This window comes from Triturus cristatus, chromosome 12 (genome assembly GCF_964204655.1).
Source record: "Triturus cristatus chromosome 12, aTriCri1.1, whole genome shotgun sequence".
In the NCBI taxonomy this organism is placed as follows: Eukaryota; Metazoa; Chordata; class Amphibia; order Caudata; family Salamandridae; genus Triturus; species Triturus cristatus.
In genome coordinates, this window is record NC_140595.1 from 174,267,357 (window position 1) to 174,289,635 (window position 22,279).

The following is a 22,279-nucleotide window of genomic DNA, read 5'->3' on the forward strand; positions in this document are numbered from 1 at the left end:
CATGTAGTTGATCAGCTACCCACGCATGAACTGCAAAACTTTAGAAGCAAAGAAATACTTTAGAATGCCTCTGCACAAAACCAGAAAGGCAAGTAATTATGGTTGGAGCTGATGAGAGGTCTCTATATTTTTGAGCCCTCTCGAAATGGAGGAAGAGACGAACAAAATATTACATTTCAGGATAATACGTTTTTTTTGTTGAAATTCAGATCATTCTGTATCTGGGGAAAGCACAATTGTAGCACTGAAAAAACACTTTCCATAAATATTTTTAGAATTTAGTTAGAATAGTTGTATTTCCATTTTTCCTCTCCATTATCAACAGGAAGCATTGATATAGGACTACCATAAGCTGAGCTTACTGTAGATGAGATTGAAGATGAGCTAATCAAGTTGTAAATGTGCATGCACCAAAATATGCACCCAGGGTTTTAGGTCCAACCTTTGGATTTTCCTAAAATTCTTTGTGTAATATACTTTAAAGGGCTTTAAATCAGCCCTCTGTACCTATTATTCGTGTTTTGCACAGCTCGCAATGTGCTCTGATCTTCAACAGAGCCCCTGGCCCTGGTACATTTGGAGATTAAAAATAGGCGAGATTTGTTCATGGCTGCCAAATGTTCTGTATTACATTTCCAAGCTTGCAGTGAGTTTATGAATAGCATTTTGGGCCTAAGAATCAAACATACATGCACCTGAAAGGTTGCTTATAAATGCACATGGCTTGTAGTCACCAAACCTAAATTTACAATCATAAAGCGTTTTGCAATGCACAACAAATACCCTGTTATGGAATATAAACATGTAAATCCTTCTCCAGGAGCTTCCTGTGGGCGAACAAAGGTGAGAAAGTTTTGTAAATACCCACAAACTCAAAAGTTTGTCAGTTTTCTAAAACTTGTTTCAAACAAGTATCCACCCTAGAACGAGAAGCGATTTACTGTTGACAAGGGATGAGCAAATACCTTTTCATGATGGGAAAAGGCTGGGTACACCCAAAAAGTTGGTGTTTTTAATGTATACCCACCTGGAAAATAATCTTGTCCTGTATACGTTTATCTGCAATTTTATTCAAAGGCCTTTATGTATGTGTAATTCTATCCTATGGATGCTTGTGCTTAAAGAAAGCCCTTTGTATGATGTAACTAGAAATTAACAAAGGTTTTCCAGAAGTATGGTTGGAAACAGTTTGAATTCCTAGCCTACGATTTGTTATTGTTCAACAATGAGAAGTCTAGTTACCTGACTCCACCATTGGGGCATCAAAACCCCAGGGGACTATTCACAGTCATTCCTGGTTCCCAAAGAAGCTAAGATTTGATCAGTGCTTTAAGTGGTTAAAATTGGCTGGGTCTCCAGAAAAAGCTACAGAAGCTTAACTTAACAAGAGGTGTGGCCTAATCAATCTTGTGTTTGTCCAAATCATGGAGCATTACCTCTTTACAATCTGTTTAATTGGCTGGTATCACTGCTTTCACTGCTTGTTTTTCAAGCACTACTTTCGTTATTCTGTGAAGTTCTCCATTACAATGGCTGTGTTTTCCAGCCGCCTCCCTCGTGTACATCTCCACCACTGCACTCCGTGCTGCTCTCTGTTGCCGACTACTTCTCCAAGTCCTCCTCCATCTTCACTTGCCCTGTGCTTCACCCCATGGCTTCCCCCTTCTTGCAACCCTCCTTGATGCTTTCCTCCATCCACTGTATTGCTTTTGCTCCCACCATGTGCCCCCCTGTATTCTCATCCCGTCCCATGTTGGTTGGGCATTCCTCACTACCTTCCCCCATGCTGCTTCGCCATTCACGTCCGATCCACCCCCCAATGGTGCTTCCACGGAACCCGCCCGCTTTAAAAAACAAAACAAAAAATATGCTTCTGTATGTTTGTTTTTTTGAATTACTAATCCAAATTGGATTGGTATCTTTAAAAACCTGTTTGTGTGATACCACATTCCACCTGTCATTATAATTTTCAGATCACTTTCCCTATTAACACCCCTAAACTTCGCCTGTGACGAGTTTTTTTGCGTTTGAAAAAATGAGATAGTCTTTTGAGGTTCCAAGAAAAGATTGTCTGCTTGGTTTGTATGTGGGCCAGCAGAGGAGATTGTAGGATTTCGGAGATAGACACCGATGGATGGAAGTGTAGTTGGGGGCAGAGAGTTTAGACAGAAAGTGGCTAAAGGGGATGGGGACTGTGCGCCAAGTCTTACTCATGTCATTGGTTGTGTGTGAACGACAAAGTATAAGCCAAAGGGAGTTCTGGGCTCAAGTCTGCCACAAATAGGAACAGGGATGCAAGGAAGGTGTAGATGGGAGTTCCTGGTATCTTTGGCAATAAATGCACTCTCAGGGTGGGGTGTGGGAAAAAGAAAGAGGAGACAGAACACCTCTGAGATCAGTTGGCTGGTTAGAAGGGAACTTTGGCTAAATATGAGTCACAAGGTTGGGAAGGTGAGAGAAAAGGGGCGGATGGCAATTCGGAATGAGGTATAAAAGGACATTAGAGTGTGAGTTACCGCTGACGGTAAGTTGTGTATGGCAGAACAAAAGGACACTAGAGTGTGAGTTACCGCTGACGGTAAGTTGTGTATGGCAGAACAAAAGGACACTAGAGTGTGAGTTACCACTGACAGTAAGTTGTGTATGGCAGAACAAAAGGACACCAGAGTGTGAGTTACCGCTGACAGTAAGTCGTGTATGGCAGAACAAAAGGACACCAGAGTGTGAGTTACCGCTGACAGTAAGTCGTGTATGGCAGAACAAAAGGACACCAGAGTGTGAGTTACCGCTGACAGTAAGTCGTGTATGGCAGAACAAAAGGACACCAGAGTGTGAGTTACCGCTGACAGTAAGTCGTGTATGGCAGAACAAAAGGACACCAGAGTGTGAGTTACCGCTGACGGTAAGTTGTGTATGGCAGAACAAAAGGACACTAGAGTGTGAGTTACCGCTGACAGTAAGTCGTGTATGGCAGAACAAAAGGACACTAGAGTGTGAGTTACCGCTGACAGTAAGTCGTGTATGGCAGAACAAAAGGACACCAGAGTGTGAGTTACCGCTGACAGTAAGTCGTGTATGGCAGAACAAAAGGACACCAGAGTGTGAGTTACCGCTGACAGTAAGTCGTGTATGGCAGAACAAAAGGACACCAGAGTGTGAGTTACCGCTGACAGTAAGTCGTGTATGGCAGAACAAAAGGACACCAGAGTGTGAGTTACCGCTGACGGTAAGTTGTGTATGGCAGAACAAAAGGACACTAGAGTGTGAGTTACCGCTGACAGTAAGTCGTGTATGGCAGAACAAAAGGACACTAGAGTGTGAGTTACCGCTGACAGTAAGTCGTGTATGGCAGAACAAAAGGACACTAGAGTGTGAGTTACCGCTGACAGTAAGTCGTGTATGGCAGAACAAAAGGACACTAGAGTGTGAGTTACCGCTGACAGTAAGTCGTGTATGGCAGAACAAATGGACACTAGAGTGTAAGTTACCGCTGACAGTAAGTCGTGTATGGCAGAACAAAAGGACACTAGAGTGTGAGTTACTGCTGACAGTAAGTCATGTATGGCAGTACAAAGGGACACTAGAGTGTGAGTTACTGCTGACAGTAAGTTGTGTATGGCAGAAAACAAGCTGGACTAAACATGGCTAGAGAGTCCAAGTGGCTAGGCATCAATATGCATATTCTGGGTACAGGGTCAGTAATATCCTCACTTGAATGGTCTTCTGAGTCTGTGACTTTTCTGCGCAGATACCATTCGTCTTGTACACTCTCTGGCAGCTTATTTGGGCAACTCTCATTGTCCTCAATCCTTTGTTCGGCTGGGCTAAGGTGTGTGCAGAATTCTTGCATTGGTGTGCAGATTGACCACACTTCTGAGGATATATTCACCATTTTTTATTCAAATTTGGATAATAAGGATCCGATCTGTAAACCTGTCAAGTGGAGTCCATTGTGACCCCTGCCATTGTTTCTGAAGGCTCAGTAGATGGTAATCGCCAGCTAATAGGGCTTCTGGAAGCAGCAGTTGACATGCAGGGCACAAATACTTCCGGGACAGCAGGAGTCCAGATTGTGGCGGTGGAGCAGTTGTCGTGGACAATACATCCTTTCGATTCCACATAAGTGAAGTAAAGTCCGGTGGGCTAGAGGTCCCCATGAGCATCACCAAGACCACAGTTTGGCCAAGCAAACAAGAAAGGAGACCCAAAATGTTTACTATTAAATTATTGAATAATGAGCCCACTGCGCATATCAACTGCAGAGGTTTACTATCAGAATCTATCTATAGCAAGCATAACATGAGACAAGACTGCTCTCCCTCCACTCTGAAGATTAAATGCATACAAGGTAGTACAGACCCTATGAGAGCCTTCCTATTCATCAGAAACTATCCTTATAACAGTGACAAATCCAGGAAAAATATCCAGACATTCATGTCTTCGATTGATTAAACCTCCCCCTTTTTGGGAGGGGTGGGGGGGGGGTAGGGGGAGTGTAAAGTGAATTACGTAAGTGCAAGGCACTACTAATGTTCCTTTCAACTAAATGTTATAGCCCGATGTTGTTGTTATTGACCACAATCAGCTCACAAAACAAGAAAGTGATCTGTGTGTTCACTTGAATTATCTACAAAAACAAGAAAGATGATTGATTTGAGGTCATTTAAAGGGAGCTCCAAATGTTGAAACCAAAAATATACATGTGGCAGCATACTTTGTCATAATTTGATCATGGCATGCTGCCCATCGTACCATCAAAGGACCGTGGCGGATCGCCACCTGCTGTATTTCGAATTCCCTCTTGCCTACCTGGGACTTCACCTTTCTGAGGTTTAAAGTTTCCAATGCGGATGCCACATTGAAACTACTGGCTCTGTAAACCTTTTTGCTCAAGGAATACTAACTCCAAAAGCAGGAATTTGTTTTTTTTCTGAACAAAAAGTACATGTAAAAACATGCAGGGACTATTTCCCTGCAGGTGGGGCCCTTTTTTACATTTTCCATGTACGTTTCCGCCATGCTTTCTCCTGCCATCAAGAGGGTGGTCCATGCGTCCCTACCAGTCAGCAGTCCTGTACTGGATGTATAGGTACCACTGCCCTCTTTTCCAGATGGCAAAGCATTGTATTCTCCTCTTTCAAAATGTAATGTGTATGTCAGGTTGTAATATCACAAAACATTGTTGATTGTGCCAATATATTGTTTCACAGAAAATACAATAAACAGAGTTAAACAAAAAAAAAGAAAGAGGTAAACAGCAGCTTTGGCAAAGCGGGACATCAGTCAGTTTACAGCATTCATCTTGCTTCACCAACCTCTAAGTCAGGGTCTTTGTTCTTATAACACTGAGTTATGATTTAAATACATTAGAGTCAGACTTGGCATAGCTAGATGCATGTGCCATCACCTTTGGTTAGAGCAAATATCTATTGGTTGAAATCAGTATGCAAATTAGTCAGAAAGTACACATCACATATGGAGTTTCAAAACCATATCAGAACATTTAAATTTAATAATAAATGGTAAATAATGTACAGCTAGCCAAAAGTTGAAATGATGGAGTAAACTGTTATATCATTGAATTCTGAATGTATTTACAATTTATTTTACATTTTTTGTACCGCCTGGTTGTCATTTGGCCCATCTGAGCATGATTCTGGTCCACCATGACAGTAAAGCAAAGGAAATACCTGTATTTAAATAATGCAGCATATTGTATCTGAGCATACAAGCAGATAACAGAGGAAACTAGAATTATTAACCCAATTGTTTAGTCACTCCCCATCAAAACCTATAAATCAGCAGGCAGATGTTTGATCATTTGTCCTTGATAGAGAAGGACCGCTTACAAATATACACATTTCATGAACTGCGGAAATTTATGTTGGACGAACAAAGATTTTTAGCTAATTGAATTTCTTAAAAAATGTTTCACTTTCACTGTATATGGTAGGAAACCCAAACGTAGTCTACTTTACCACATTGTGGCAGTAAAACAGCGAAGAACAAAATCTTATCATGTTTCTTTGCTGCTTTTTGTTTTAGAAAAGTTAGTCCAAAAACTCCCAATGTGCTTTCGGTTCTTTTGCAGAAAAATAAGGAATGTTATGACTTACAATACTTTCCTTCTTTCAGTTCAATATTATATTCTCCAACAAATTTGGATTTACTTTTTTAACCAAATTTCACTTGCATTTCAAATTTCATCAACTGCATAAAGGATTTCACATACTTACCCAACGTGTATGAAAACAGAAATAAATAACTTAATACAAAAGAGAATGATAAATTGTGGTATATTGTATGAGAAGTAGAAATTACTTTCTAACATATGCATCACTATTCACCAATGGATTACTTTTTAAAGAAAAAAAACAATATTTAAAACGTTGAGTAGTATTAAGACAAAGTTCAGAAAATCTTTTGCAAAAATCAACTTATCAAGTACTTAGAATTAGTTTTCTTCAGTACAAAAGTATTTTGTGAATTACCAGTAATGAGTAATGTATTGCTTCCCTTAACTGTAATAAGTAACTGTAATTAGATGATTTCTGTGACCCAATACTCTTTTTATTATGTTCAGCACTCATGAAAAATAGCCCTGCTTTGGAGTGAGAAAGCCAAGGTTTAAGTTAAGTAATAAGTACATTTTTCATTTTCTCATAAAGGAAGTGAATAATCTTTTTTATTGATGTCTTAAGTGTGTAAATGAGACTGGGAAGAAGTGCTAAGTGTGTGCTGTAATGTGCTGCCAAAATCTGGTTTTCTTCACTCCAACTGTGTATATGCAATCAAATGGCAATACATTATAATCTTAGTTAAGCAGTAGAAATTAATAAAGAAGTAATCATGTTTTACATGAACCTTTTATATTGGGAGAAGTAACCAGGCTTTACATGTCCTCTTTAATAGATCATACTGGGCCAGTCACCTCAGGGCCTCTCATTGCTCTTGTAAATCCTTGGATGCGTCTATATTTTGAAACATCAGGCAACAATGAAAATGCTGTTCGAAACTCCAAACAGTACCAAGTTTCTAAATTTGAACCTATCCCTTCTCAAGTAAAGGAACACCCAAATGACCCGTTTACTCTTCTCCATTGGGTTTGAAACGGTTGATGGATAGTCATCACAGATAAATATGGTGGCCATTGCCATTAATCCTCATACAGAGTCTGGACAACTTCCACTTTCCACATTGCCGTCCGTATAATGTAGAATGTGTGAAAGAACGTGACGGATCTGAGGGCAAGTACATGTGAACATTCCTCACTCTATAGAATTCGGGGGTCATAAGAACACTGTTGAAGTTTTGTAATTATCTGGAGCACTGCATTCATTCTTGAGTAAAGAGCATAGTTATAAGTGCCCAATGATCAGTCTGTGTTTGATAGCTACACAATGGACCGACGCTGTTGGTGTAAGCAAGGACCCTTCTCATCTGTGTCTGACATCGGCGCTAGTCTGGGCATGCTCAATCGGTTCCTTTCAGGAAGGTCTTGAGTGAAACTATAAGGTTTCTGGTTAGAAACTAATTGTGATTCAAAAGACAAGATGGCTAGTGCTTCTTGGTTTAGACTCTTCTCCAAGCTTAGGTTGTCAAGAGAAGGTAGTGATCCGATGCAACTAACCAGCCTCCCAGACCTAACCCCTAATGGCTTTTCTTTGAGTTTTTGAAGATGTGCAGTATTTTGCACACCGAAAGATTCATGTATTTTATGTGAATCACTGATAGAGTAAGTCTGCATCGGTCTCACTGGCAACTGGGAAATATGTCTTTCCTTTATATGAGCTGCATCGAAGGATACACTTCCACCATTACGCCAGCTAGACCGCTGCTGTTTCTGAAGAGAACTACCTATAGGGTGACTTAGATCAACGCTGTGGCATTTTTCTGGCTTGCCATGCTTGATGCTGTGGCCTACTGGTGTGTCTGTGTTACCTGTGGACGCAGCTCCCACATGAATTTTACTCTTCAGGGCAGGAGGGAGCTTGGCAAACTGGGGTTTAGGGGGTACCACTGGTACAGATTTCACTTGCTGTAGTTCAGAAAAAGTGGAAATAAATCTCATGGATACACTTCCATCAGGATACATTTGAGGCTTTCTCTTCTTTTCAAGAACTTCACCAGAATTGTTTGATGCCACTCTTCTGTAACTCGTACACTCATCATTTCCTTGAAATGGCAGAATAGCCTTAATTTTGAAATTTGAAAGTGGGCCTTCATTTGCAGCAGTCGGTTCTTCTAGTATGATATTCTGTGATTGATTTGCATGTTCATTGTGATTATCATATAATTCAACGCTGTCGACCTCAAGAGTATTGGGTTTTAAATGTAAAATCTTATTTTCTTGTATTTGATTAAGAGACTCTATTGCCATGTCTAACTCCAAGAATGCACTTTCAAGTTGTTGCTCACTTTCTGTTGAGAGATTTCCTTTCTGTTCCTCAGTAATTTCAGCATGGTCAATTGAATACCTCATTCTGTCTGAATTACTGTCTTTTCCCACTGTATCTGTGCCATCTATCTGATGAATAGTTACCTGAGTGTGCATCAAGGAATCTTCTTTATTGTTCCTGAAATTGTCTTTGTCAGAATATGTGTCAGAGTCCATAGGCATTTCTTCACTAATATGCAGATTTGTATTTTTTTGCAGAGGTTCTAAACAAGCAGAGATATTTTCTACAATCAACTGTAGGTCACATACATTTTCATGTGTCAGTGGATTCCCAGGGGCCGAAACAGACTCTGCTCCTTTCAGCACCCCACCTGACAGATCGCACGTTGTTAGCTCCTGGTAAAGGTTTCCAAACTCATGTCTTGACCCTGGTAAGTCAGAACTCTGACTTTCTGGATGCTCTGAAAGAGGTGTCAAGCTCTTCTGTAACGGACTAAGGTCATCGTAGGCACTCCAAAACACCTCTTCACTAAATTCTTCCTCGCCTCTTGATAGTTCTTCATTGTCTGAGCAGCCCATGGGAACAAAGTACATCTGATCACATTCGTCTTCAGAAAACATGTCTTCTGGAGGAGGTTCCACAGAGAATTCTGTCTTCTAAACAAGTCAAAACAAACACACAGACTTTAACATGTCTCCGGTTATTAAACAAAAAATACTGAATGCAAACCATAAAATGTGATCATGAAATTCGAGTTCAAGTCAAGTTGAAGTTTAAATGATTGTCAAAGCAAAAACATAGGATTCCACAAATATGTTGCTGATACACATATTGGCATGCAAAATAAGCCCTCCCCAACAAAATTTACTTCGGGGTGTACAGAGTATTGCCCAATTTGCAATGTCCCTACGTTCACATAAAAATATTATCTAAACACATAGGTGTTTACCACTTGTGTGGCTGAATGAAGAGAAAATGAACAATACATGTTTCTGTTTAATAATAGTCGCTTTTCTTTTCAAGCATCCGAAGAAAATTTAAGGACACAGGTTTTGGATGCCGTTTACCGTAGTAAAGTAAGAAGACTGGTTGGCTTGTGTCTTGTCTTAACTATTACATGGATAATCTGCTCATTGTTAGCACAAGCTTCAGATCACTTGCATTTTGATAACTGAATGTATTATAAGATATCTCAACTTGATAATTTGTTAAACAGATCCAATTCTAGGACAGTAGTAATACTGCTGGTGGATAGTGGCATTCTTGAAAGCATAGTGGCCTATGAATGGTCCAAGTGAGCCTGCACATGCACCGTTTTGAAGATAACTATTTATCTCACAATAGATAACCATTTCGATTGAAATTTGATATCTATTAGGCCTTTGTAATCCAATGACGAACACACCTGCTTTAGAGATAAAACCAAGTGTGAATAATACAATTACTTTCTATGATAGTCTGGGTGCATGAGTGTTCTGGGAGTATAATTTTACCTATTCTATCTTCTTCCAGCCATGTGCTGTACACCACACTAATTGGTGAAAATTCTAAATAAAATGTTTGTGCTATTGATAATTGCATGTGTTTTGGTGTAAATAAAAAGAACAGAAAATGTATAGAACTGAGCAAAATTAGGGCCCGATTTAGAATTTGGCGGAGAGGGTAATCCATAGCAAAGACGATGGTATACCTTCCTGATTTACAGATGGGCAGACCTTGAGTGTGTAGACGATAGAAACTACTACGTCTCGACAGCCTACATACCCCTTTGATGGCCCAAGAGAGTAAGGGCTGACAGAAGATTGGCAATGTGTCGCCTACCCGATTTTGAGTGGGTGGGCAAATGGCCAGTTTTTACTTCTACAAACTGTCACCCAAAATGTGGAGGTATATAAAAGTAAAAATATTTCAGTGACCACCCACACCAAAAACTAAATCCTGCTTTGGGATTTTGCTTTTGACAATAAAAAAAGAAAATGAAAGTGTGCATTGTTGACGTAGCCGCACGACGCACGACGCACTGCCAATGCATTTACAGGAACTGCAGCATGGTGTTTCCTGTAAATGAAAGAAATGTCCACTGGGTTGGCAGATAGCTCTAAATTTGGAGTGCGGAATACCCTCGCTATGGAGTAATAAATTACTCCGTCATGACGAGAGTACCAACATTGGCCACCAACGTCTAAATCAAGGCCTAACTCTTTAATTTCCTAATGTTTTACTTTTCTGCATGGTATCTAATAATTGCACTTTTTTTGAAACATACAGCCTTATAGTCTTACGTCTCCTATAACACCAAGACCCTTATTTGAAGAGGTTGGGTGTACGGAATGCAGTTTCAGCCCATTTCCTTATCAGTGAAATGTCATAGATACGATGGCCGTAATTCTGATTATGAATTCTTTATTCAACACTGCCATAATTCAGCACTTATCATTGCCTATTAACATGGCACTAGTGACAAATTCTTACAAAAGGTTTATAGCAGCTTGTGCCTAGAAAACTGACTCTTACACAAGGAGCAATCATACTTGTTATTGGATATGCAGTTACAAGTAGCAGAACTAGATACAAATTATTACCATTAAGTTATGATTTTTTAACAAAATATTTTAGCAAATTTTTTACTTCAGAGGGCTACCTGCATCGAAATTCTACTGGGTTATCTTTGACAAAAAATGTGTTGGTTACGAATGGTATTTTACTGTCATTGTTAAACATATGTATCTCGCACATCCTACATTATTTTTTCCTATTCCGTACATATCCTGCCATGAAATTTGAAAAAAATATTATTCTTTTTTTAAATGTCATTCACCAGGCACATAAATTAGGCTACATGTGTTAAAATGGGTTTTCATGCATGAAAATGGCAGAGGGGAAAGAGTACAAGTGATAGAATGTCTTTATTTTAAAAAAGTGGTAGTTCCTGGAGAGTTAAAGGCAGAGGATTTTCAAGAACAAGATGCTTAGGGGGTTTGAATAAAAATGGGTAGGTAACGGTGGAATATCCACACGCCATACAACATTTTCAAATTCAAAGTTTCAACTAAAATTAATTTCTCATGAGCGATCTACATCCTTGCAGTTATGATGGACTCTGTGGTTATGTAAAAGACAAAAAACAGGTTTATGGTAATGAACAGTATGAGAGTGCAAGAATTATATCGCTATGTGCTGCGCTGGAGGTCGCAAGTATCAACATTTCAAAATAAATACTGTTAAATGTGAGACAAATGTCCAATTTGAGTCTGAGATCGCATTAAATGGATGCCTTATGACTGGGTCCCAGTCAAAGATCATGCCCTATAATCTGTATATGTGCACACATTTCTTTTACTTTTTCTAGACCTCTCAATGACAGCCTTGATCAGCTATCATAACATTTTACCTGACACTTATTGTCTGCACTCTTAGACATCGTCCAATACACAGAAAACTAGGCACTTAGAGCTCCAAACAACAAGTGGGTTAGGTACAAGTAGCAAGCAAAGTATTCAGCTGATTGTTGATGTAAATGAAAAATATAGCATCCAACCTACCCTCAACTTGTAAATTACCCAAGCACTGATTTTAATTTAGATACTGATAAAAAGTGCTCAACAAAATTACTTTTGAGAGTCTGCCTCTGAGATTTGGTATGATTTAAAAAATGATCTGATCAGCCTGGAATCCCGAACTGTACCAAAAATCATATAAGGGAATAGAGGAGCCTGGTCTGACCGGTGGCTTTTTTTTTTTTAGTTGTAAGGGGCATTTTTGGGAATGGTAACAACCATTGGCTCATTATAGTTCTGAGTGTGAGGGTATGGTCAAGCAGAGAAATATGTAGTTTTAATTTAATTGTATATGCCTGCTAGAAAGGAAAGCTCATGTAATGCAGTAGACAGGCCTTTTATTTCATATTACATATTCCTGTAGTGGGCTATGTATTTCCTTAAGTCTTTTAAAGTTAACACAATTGTTTTTTAATTAAAATGAGCTGCTGGGTTTTTTCTTTCATAATAATGGGAATTTCATATCTAAATTTAAAAGTGTTGAAAAGTAAACTGTCATTTATATACTATGCTTTTTCTTTCAATGTTTTTAATTGTTTCTTTTATCTCCAGTATAAATAAAAGGGAAAAACATTAGGGGCAACCATCATATAACCATCAAAGAAAGAAAAGCTGCAACTTTGTAGAAAGACATCCATTCATTACCCTCATTCACCAATTCAACTGCAACTATCATCTGCATTCCGTCACATGCTTGCCCGAAACTCCTACGGCCTCAAAAGTCCTTTGTATACACCATATTTATTGCCACAATTCCTTTTCCACACAAAAGGGACTACCAACTGAGAGATTGAACAAAGATACATTTGGCTCCATACTACCTAGTCCCCAGTATTGAAAAGAGAATGTATTATCCACATTTTATAATAAATTCTCTTCTTCATTATACAAGCTTAGGGAAAGATGCCATACATATTGCTTAGAACCACACGTGGCCACTTTTAATCAGTATATGAAGTATTCATTAGACCCCAGCTTTCCTCACAGCTCCCTCTTGCCAAAACAATCTTTAAGTCCCAAAATAGCCTTTCTAATTCCAATTACAGGGGCTAATAATAACCCTATGTATTACAGAATGTTGCATACAGAAACCTATGTAAAATGACATAATGTATTTAAACTGTTTTACTTGCCTGCAAGTCTGACCCAGAGATGTCATTTATATATGGATTCCTGAAATCCTCCTCAAGCATCTCACAATCAATTGGGAAGCAGTTTATAGGATCTAGGACTCCGTCCTCTGATGAAGATGATGAATGGCTCTCAACCGTGTGGACTGCAATGAGGTCTTGCTCAAAGAAGCCAGCCTCTGTGTTGCCATCTTGGCTATCCAGAAAGGAGAAAGAGTCTTGGACTTCCAAAGAAAGGCGGTTGTTCTCTGCACTTTCACCACTTTCTTCTTTCAGTGCATCTAATTCAGAAAGAAGATAAACAAGTATTAACTGTGTAGCTATACTTTAACCATGGCTACCATTCAATTAAATTTTAAACTGAGAGCACTTTTGAATCATGGTAAGGTTGCTGTTCAGTGGCAACAATAATGTCTGTCCTAACCATTCTTGGAGTAAAACATTCAAAAGCATGAAATGCTCTAGCGGAGGAGGTTGGCTTAGTATATGGTGCACACATATTTAAGTGAAGCGCCCTGCACTAATACAGACAACACTTATGGTTATTTAAGAGGTCGTAGACAACCATAAAAACCTCTCTAATTGGTAGCTGTGGAGAGCAGCCTTCAGCCTTAGTCCAGGAGAAGTGTAAAGCAGCTTGTTTTGCCAGTCCTAATCATATAGTGTAGTTTAAGTGAAAAGAACCACACAGTGTAGTTATAAAAATATGTATTTATTACAAACACTCACTAACACATTGCAATATCTCCTCCCCAGAGGTATAATCACAATACACACAATACATCAGTAATAGAACACGTAAGTAGCACAAATACACAGTGGTCGCCAGGGGGAGACCAAACCATATACTAATAAAGTGGAATGTGAACCACGACTTAAGTCGAGACTGGTCCCAGAAGACTGAGAACAGCTGGGGACCCAAGGAACCACCCAAGGTAAATACCCAGGAACCCCATGAAGGCCGTGTGCACAGTGGGAACACAACCGCATGCTTAATACAAGTCAATGGGGAAGTAGCGGTTGCAGTTTTCAAGAAGAAGGACCCTTCCAAGAGGACCCTGAATTAACTCAGTGGAAGATAGAAGGTTGGAGAGGCACCCCCCCGCCCCGTGGTTACCCCGGGAACCAGCATACCTACACCAGAGAAGTCGGGTGCATAGTTGAGAAGTGTCCGGTGGAACCCAAGGGTGGATTCAGGAAGAGACGTACCTGCAAGCAGAGGGGACAGAGCATGCCACTAAGGAGTGACCAGGAGGCACTGAAGACAAATGGCCACCGATGTCGAAAGACGTAGGACAGTTGACGGTGACCTTGGCACTGTAGCTGTGTGGACCAGGCGATGCTATGAAAGACCAGGAGCCAATCACGAGCTGTCCCACATCAGATGGCAAGAGCCAGGGGGTCGGTGTCCAATGGGAGCACCAAGAAGCCTTGGCAGCTGCAACAAACGTGGCAGACGAAAAAGGTGTAGTGTTGGGACCAGCAAGGGCCAAGGGACTCTCCCCAAGCAGGTAAGTCAGAGTAGACCCCGAGCAAACAGGGGAGTCCACTGGAGCCAAAGAAGACCTTCAGGAGGACCCACAGGCCGGAGGCACAGGGGCCTCAAGAGTACCTTGAGCAGCTCAACAATGATGCAGGCCCTTGGTGCAGAGGATGCGGTGAGAATGAAGATCTTGGTAACAAGAGATGCTGGAGGCTGGAGCTTTTTGGAGCCCGAAGATCTCTGGTGAAGAGATTCAGCAAGCCTTAGCCCTTCAAAGTAGTTTAGTGGTGCTGGTAAGTGCCCCCACCCTGGCCCAATACACTAAGCCTGTCTGGGAGGTGGTCACCCCTCCCTGTGACAGGAAACATATTTTCCTACCTTCCCCTGCTTGAGCGTGGCTCAGCAGCAGAAGGGCAGAATCGTGTCTCGGGTCGGCAGCATCCATAGCTTGCTGTCAGACTCTGGAAGATTGGTACCGGGAGCATGGAGGGCTTCCCGGAGGAGCCCCCTAGTTGATAGAATCATACCTCCGACACTGTTTATGGTGTTAGGGTCTGATTCCAACATGTTGGATACCAAACATGCCAGGGTTCGTTACAGCCTGTTTAGAGTGAGCCATTGCGTATCATAATGGCTGATGCACTTACAACGCCTGGAGAATGGACTCTGGGAATTGTAGGGATGTCCTGCTCATGCAGGGACACCCTCACACTTATAACAAAGAACCCTACCTTCAGGACTGAAAGGCCTGACTTAGTGGTGACTTATAGTTTATAAGTGTAGTGACCTCAGATATAAGAAAACGTATATCTGTCGTCAGTGGCACTAGCACCACCCTAATTAGGCTGCAATGGCAGGCCTGTAGTCATAATTTGAGTGGTGTCCCATGGGTAGCATAATACATGCTTCAGCCCATGGGCGACCCCAGGTGTACCTATGCCCTGGGTACCTTAGTACCATATAATAGGGACTTACAAGGGTACAAGAGTAGTCAATCTGGGGGGTACCTAAGTACTCGCCATGGTCCACTTTATGGAGGAAGCACAGAGACTGGGGTCCTGATTAGCAGGATCTCAGTCAGACTAGTCAGAAAAACACAATGACACCAGCATAAAGTGTGGTAACCATGAAAGCAGACCCTACCTTCCTGCATCTAGTTTTAAGGTTTTCCTCTCTATGAATGCAAGAATCAGTAACTTTTCAGTCATTTCTGAAAAAGGCATATTTCTCCGAACCAGGTGTTGCTAGTTTTTTTCTCGCTTTCTCTCTCAACTTGAATGTGCCTCTCATAGAGGTACATCAAAAGAGTGATCAGTTAAAGCAAGAAAAAAAAGTTGCTGGATCATTAATAGGCGATGTGGTTGAGAACCAAGGGACATGGTTTAGCATTCTGACTTCTCCAGATCTTGTTATTTTGGGCAATTACCTTTTCTTACAATACAAACTATACACAATAGAAGTCTAAACCAGGACCATTTAGAAACAAAGTAAAATTAGCATTTTTTCAATCTGTTTTATAACTAGTTTATATAAACTGCAATGCCTCTAAAACCTGAACGTGCTGCTATAGCAAGATAGATCCTTCATAAACTGTAGGAATCTCAGCACTGTCCACAAAGCTGGTAATCACTGCTTTGTGAGTAGCTTTGAGCCTTTCTTTCTTTAGAATTACCAAATTGTACAGTTACATGTCATCAATTGTTCACAGGTGAGAAAGTCTATTATAGGAGACAAAGCATGTTGAAATGTATAATACCAGGTTACAGGAGGCCTTCCAGCCTGTGTATAATTACAAGCTTTCTGTAAATGAAGACTCGCCTTCCAGCAAATCATTTTATAACCACTGCATGCCTTGATAAATGAGGTGCAACGCATGCTTTTTATTACATGAGTGTAATCGTGCATAGAGCCTGCTATATAGCTTTCTTTTTTTTTTTTTGATAAGCAAATTTTTTATTTCTGCATAAAAGACAAAATCAAGGATGACCTACAACAGTTCGCTGAACTTGGCATCAATAAAGCCAATCATGGAAGCATTGACAAGCAAATGCAAAAACATATAGCTTTCTTTTAGTGTGCACTGTTACTGCCATTTGCTTCACTTAATGTATTCCTGTGATATCATTGCACAACAATTTTGACTAATTGTTCTCACACATTTTTCGTCCCAAAGAAGTGGTGTGGAATCAGCATTGCACTTGCTTGATTTTCTTTGCCACCTTTTATCTGTCCATGGACATTTGCCTGCTTTTCCTTTGTCAAAACTAATATTTTTCAGCGACGGTGCAGGTCATATAACTTGTATCTCACAATTTTGTAAAGCACGACCTTGCCTAATGTATATCTTTATCATGCAACACACTGGGCAGTAGACAGAAACATCGAGTATGCAAAGTTACATTATGATGTGAAAGTTTGGTAAAAAAAATCGAAAAATATGATACAAAAATCACATTAAAAAAATAAAAATTATTTTTTGATCTACATGCAATATTCGTAGTTCTAGCATGAAATGCGGGTATTCTGCCTAGGGAAAAATATGCGACATTGCACACCCCTAATTATGTGTATATATTATTAATGCATTTAGTAATAAAAAATATCAGTGTCTTACTTTTTTTAAAGAAACTTTCATCTGCATACTGAACAAGGAACAAGGAGGATGAACATGACCAGGCTATGGTGCCTTGAGTTTTTCTCCAATAACCAGAATCTTAATACATAACATAACAATCAAAACCCGGGAGATTTATTAAACCATACATTTGCTTTTGACTATTGTCTACGCCATTAAACCTGCAGAACAGTAACAATAGGCAGATTGTGTCTTTGTCCCTGGTTACCTCGCTCCTAGGAACAGTGTTGAGGGGAATAACATCTATTCGAATTAAAACACTTCACAAAAAACAGGTGGCATGCAGTTCTAAGCAAATAGTAAACTTCAAAAAGGCAAACATGAAATTGATGCTTACATAAACGATGCAAAAGGGCACAGAATCAAGATAAAGGAGTAACAGGAAATAAAAAGGAAGGTAGAATGGAAAAATAAACATTTGCATAGACAGGACCAATTCCCATGACACCCAGAACACATGAAGGAACAGGAAAAGTGCATCTTGATAAAGACAACAGAGCAGCGAAAGTAAAGAAGGTCTAGGATGAAAAATGTGCCAAAAGGGGGGGAGATTAACCTTATGGAGGCCCAAGAAAACAAAATCACCAAATGAAAGACAAAAACGTGAAGGGCCACTGGCACTAATACAGGACAAATGGAAGTGGAAATGGCAGATTTCTTTGCTCCCGGAGGCACATAAATCCAACCAAGAGCTCCCGCTGCGCGGGACGCTCTTTCGCCGCATCGGGGTTGCGAGCCAGAACCAGGGACTCCACTTCCCATGCTACTCCGCACCATTGAGAGATCTCTTCGCGCCCGGAAGTGCATAAATTCAGTGACAGATCCTGCTGCGTGGGATGCACCCGGGCCAAGGGTGGGCCCATCTGCGCCCATCCGCGGCTGAACGAGGCTGGGCTGGGCCCCGTCTCTTGGCATGGTGTTACGGCCTCGCTCGTCCCCTGGTGGGCTACTTGATACCAAAGATAAGAGGATGGGGTAACGTAAATTAGCAATGCCATCTGCTGAGGACCGCCCACTAATCTCCAACATTACAAGCTTCCTCACCACGGCTATGGGGGCCATTAACAGCGAGAACGAATGGGTGGAGGAGAGATTTGCGGTCACAAAGCGGGCACTACACACAAGTTCATTGGTAGAATCAGCCAGTCCAACACAGAGTCAGCAACCCAGGGGCTCTAATCCACCCACGGACGACATAAAATCCAATGACCTAGAAGCTACCAACATTACTCAGCAAGGTCGCTCTCTCGACATCTTATGCCCCCCCTTCCAAAAAAGCAAAGGCATTCAGCAAATCGAAGAGAGACGTATTGTCACCTGTGACCCGGAAAAAAACTTTGGCTCCCACTGCAAGGAAGAGTGTTAGGGCACCTGGTTTGGAAGCTGACTTAGGATCCAAGGGCAAGGAAGACTCACTGTCGCATGCTCAGGTTGTCAGTTCCCTGGAAACAGTAGTGAAATCTCTTCTTGACCCCTTTTTAAGCATCCTCAACAGCATTGATACCTCGCTGCAAATTCTGATCGGCTCTAGCCTCTCGGGCTTAACCACCGGGACCAATAATGCAACATACTTTGACCCTTTGTCCATGCGTTGTGCCGCTTTGCCCCCCCAGAGGTCAGCTCCCTCAGACCAGGACCCGGCACCTGGCCGCCAGCCCAATACTACATCTAATTACACTCTATATTGCTCTTCTCAATCTCGAGCACATGTTGTATCCACTTCAGTGTCTGGTGGAGGCCACCCAACAATCTCAAATGTGTCAAACAATGCCGGAACCTCTGAACCAGTTGCCAAACAACACGTTGAATTAAGGAAAAAACATGATAGAGTCCTTCACCTCCCACCGGAAGCAACTCAGCGGGTCATAGTCCTCAAGAGTGTTCCACCTTTATCGTCTAAAAAAGAGGAAGCCTTGCCGCAGTTAAGGAATAAAACTGCACATTGGCTAGCAAAAGCCACGGACTGGTCAAATAGTGAAGACTTATTTAGGAACATAAATAATGTTGAACGAGTATAGTGGGTGGGCTCACAACCTAAAACTGACTACATCAAAGGGTGCGGGGGAACTGCACCAATCATTAATTGTGAATCAGGCACGATAGACGCTGAGGGTAGCACTGCTAGAACTGACATATCAGTGAGTAATGATGCTGCACATGTAGGTAGCCCTGTCCTCCCTGACTTGGTAACAATAGCACTGGTGGAGCCTGTTAATACCTCACTAGCAAAGAAGGACCAATACAAGATGTTGCCAAATATAGCCCAGAAATCCCGGGATGATTGCCAGTTAACTGCTCATGCAAGTAGTGGGGGAACACCTTTTGGCTACAATAGCACAATTGTTCATGGAGGCTTGTTTTGGAACATTGCAGGTTTATCAAATAAGTTGAAGTCCAGAACCTGGCATGACCTCATAAAAGATTATAGCATTATATGCCTCTCAGAAACCTGGAGTAAAGAGATAGTTCATATTAACGGTTATACACACTCCGGCTTGCGCATCTTTGGGTGGTATCTCAAGGGTGGCCTACTAACTTTAGTAGCAACAACATTATCAGATAGAGTAGGCAAAACTCAGCTTCACTCACCACATTTCCAAATCATTAACATAGTTTATAAACAGAATGCAACACTGGTAATTGTCAACTTTTATCACAATAACTTTGTCCCCAACTAAACCGCCATTGCTGAAGACTTAGCGAAATCACTAAGCAGGCACATACAGGAACTAAATACTGACTTCATTGTTCTCTATATAGTGTTAATGGTGAGTACTGTCCCACTTTAAATTATGGGACCTCAAAGCTGGCACACCCAACGCTCGATGAAGTTGAAAGGGCACTAAATCAAACTGTAAAGAACAAGACATATGGCCCGATGGCATGCCTGCCGATTTGTTTTCGGCCAATCACACCCTATGGCTCCCCCTGCTGACCATTTATTCTAAGCTGTATAGCTTCCCAGGGCCCTCCTAAATCATAGGGCACCATGATTATTGTTCCCATTTATAAAAAAGGGGACAGGTCGGACTCAAGATGCTGCCACCCAATCTCATTAACTGATTGCACCTGTAAACTGATGGGCAGGGTCATACTAGATCGTCTGGAGACCTGGGGAGCCGAAAGTGGAGAGTTTTTGGATGTACAATATAGCTTTAGGAGGGGCCTGGGAACTGTTGAACTGTGTCTTAATCTGCACCTGGTCATAAACAAGTATACAATAGCTAAGACTGGATCCCTTTATCTCTGGTTTATGGATCTTACATCAGCTTTTGACTGGGTGCAGAGAGGGAGATTATGGGAACAAATTATAGATCTAGGCATTGATTCATCTTTAGTCTATTTCTTAGCCCAGATCCATCAGGATGTTTCTGGGAGGGTCAGGTACAGAGCGGGCGGGGAACTTAAACAGCTCCTATTAAAATGAACCGTGGGGTTCGTCAAGGGTCTGTCCTTGCCCCCTTTTTATTTTGTCTCTATATTAATGACCTAGAAAGCTACATTAATCAAGAGCATGTTGATGTTCCTAAGATCGGTACCAGAAACCTTTTGGCGTTACTTTATGCCGACGACTGTGTCCTAATGTCCAGAACCATTATGGGCCTACAGAAGCTTGTCACTAGATTCAACAATTTTATGACCGAACTGGGCCTAAAGACTAACATAGCCAAGTCATACACTATGGTGGCAGGTAATTTCCCCCCCCCCCCCATTTTAAATCATATTTTATTAAAAACGAAAGGCTGTCCTATGTCCCATCTTTTTCGTACTTGGGAATCCCTTTTGACCATAAAAGCACTTGGCATCATCTAGCTGAAACAAGGGTCAGCAGCTTTAATCAAAACCTGGAGGCGTTATTCAGGTTTACGAAGAAATTAGACTCAAGACCGATCAACTCAATAATTAATATTTATAAGGCCCGCTCGTGTTCTGTTATCTTGTATGGGGCTAGAGTATGGGGCTTCTGCAATCCGGCTGGCCTCCAAGCAGCGGAGAATAATTTCATGAGACGTTTGCTGACAGTCCCTAGTAGTCTGCCCGCTACCATCTATCACAGTGAACTTGGTTTGACCCTTTTGTCCCATTGCATTCACACTGCACCAATTTTATTGTGGCATTCAATTTGGGCAAAGTAGGCGCCAGCCCTTAATCGACAATTATTTTAGACTATTTCAAACTTGATCATATGTTGAAGATAACTTGGTTTAGCTACATAAAAAAACAGTTGGAGACAATGGGGCTGGTGGACTGTTCTCACACCACATTGTAAAGATACCAAAAATCAAGTTGATAAAGGACTTCTTGACCTGTCTAAAGTTGTCTAGTGAGAGCCTAGAGATGGTGAAAGAGAACGTCTCTTAACACTCGCTTCTAGTACGTTGTACAAGTGTTGACCCTTATCTCTCTTTTTACTTCTGTGACACCAAATAGTTTTATCCCATTAGATTCAGGTTAACCATCTCACACCTTCTGGTTTCTTATCCTTGTAAAGCCTACTGTGATGCTAAACTTGATCCTTGCCCATGTGATTCTAAATCTACACAGAACACGCTGCACTTCCTGTTTTTTTGTCAACTTTATTCCAAGCCAAGGCACGATTTTATCATCGTCCTTTAAAATTGTTTAAATATCAGGAAGTGTCGGCGAGCTGTACATCACCTTCAGCTTTTAAATTATGAATTTACTTGCTTAATGGTCTCCAGCTATATCTCTACAGATGGTCGTTTACGTAATATTGTTGGGAAATGATTCCTTTTCATTTGTTTTTTAATGAATTACAACTGGATCTTATGGTTTATGGGACAGGAGTTTGCCACAAAGTTCATCATGCGCTGTTGTATGTCTTGCAGCTATTTTGTAGAAATATTATCTTAATTAATCACCATGATACACTTTGATTATGAATTACAACTGTCATGAAGTGTACCATACATTGTCTATATTATATTTATTTTTATCTGTTTTTAAATACTTTTATGATGTACTCTTTTATGGCAGCTAGTCAGCCAAATAAAGATATTTGACTGACTGACTGTCTGAAAGTGGAAATGAGGGCAAAAAGCATTGCATAAAAA

At 40.9% G+C, this 22,279-nt stretch overlaps 1 protein-coding gene across 2 annotated transcripts in view; it reads right to left on the minus strand.

Annotated features, from left to right (window-relative positions):
• Positions 1 to 5,494: 5,494 nt before the first annotated feature.
• The window catches only part of ARHGAP30 (Rho GTPase activating protein 30), a 144,610-nt gene continuing 127,825 nt past the window's right edge, over positions 5,495 to 22,279 (minus strand). For both annotated transcript variants that reach the window (XM_085637459.1, XM_085637458.1), the window contains exons 11-12: positions 13,090 to 13,367; positions 5,495 to 9,055 (exon numbers count right to left, since the gene is read on the minus strand). In XM_085637459.1, coding sequence (XP_085493585.1) covers positions 7,394 to 9,055; positions 13,090 to 13,367 — 1,940 coding nt within the window. In that variant the 3' untranslated portion in view covers positions 5,495 to 7,393. The remainder of the gene's footprint in view (positions 9,056 to 13,089; positions 13,368 to 22,279) is intronic.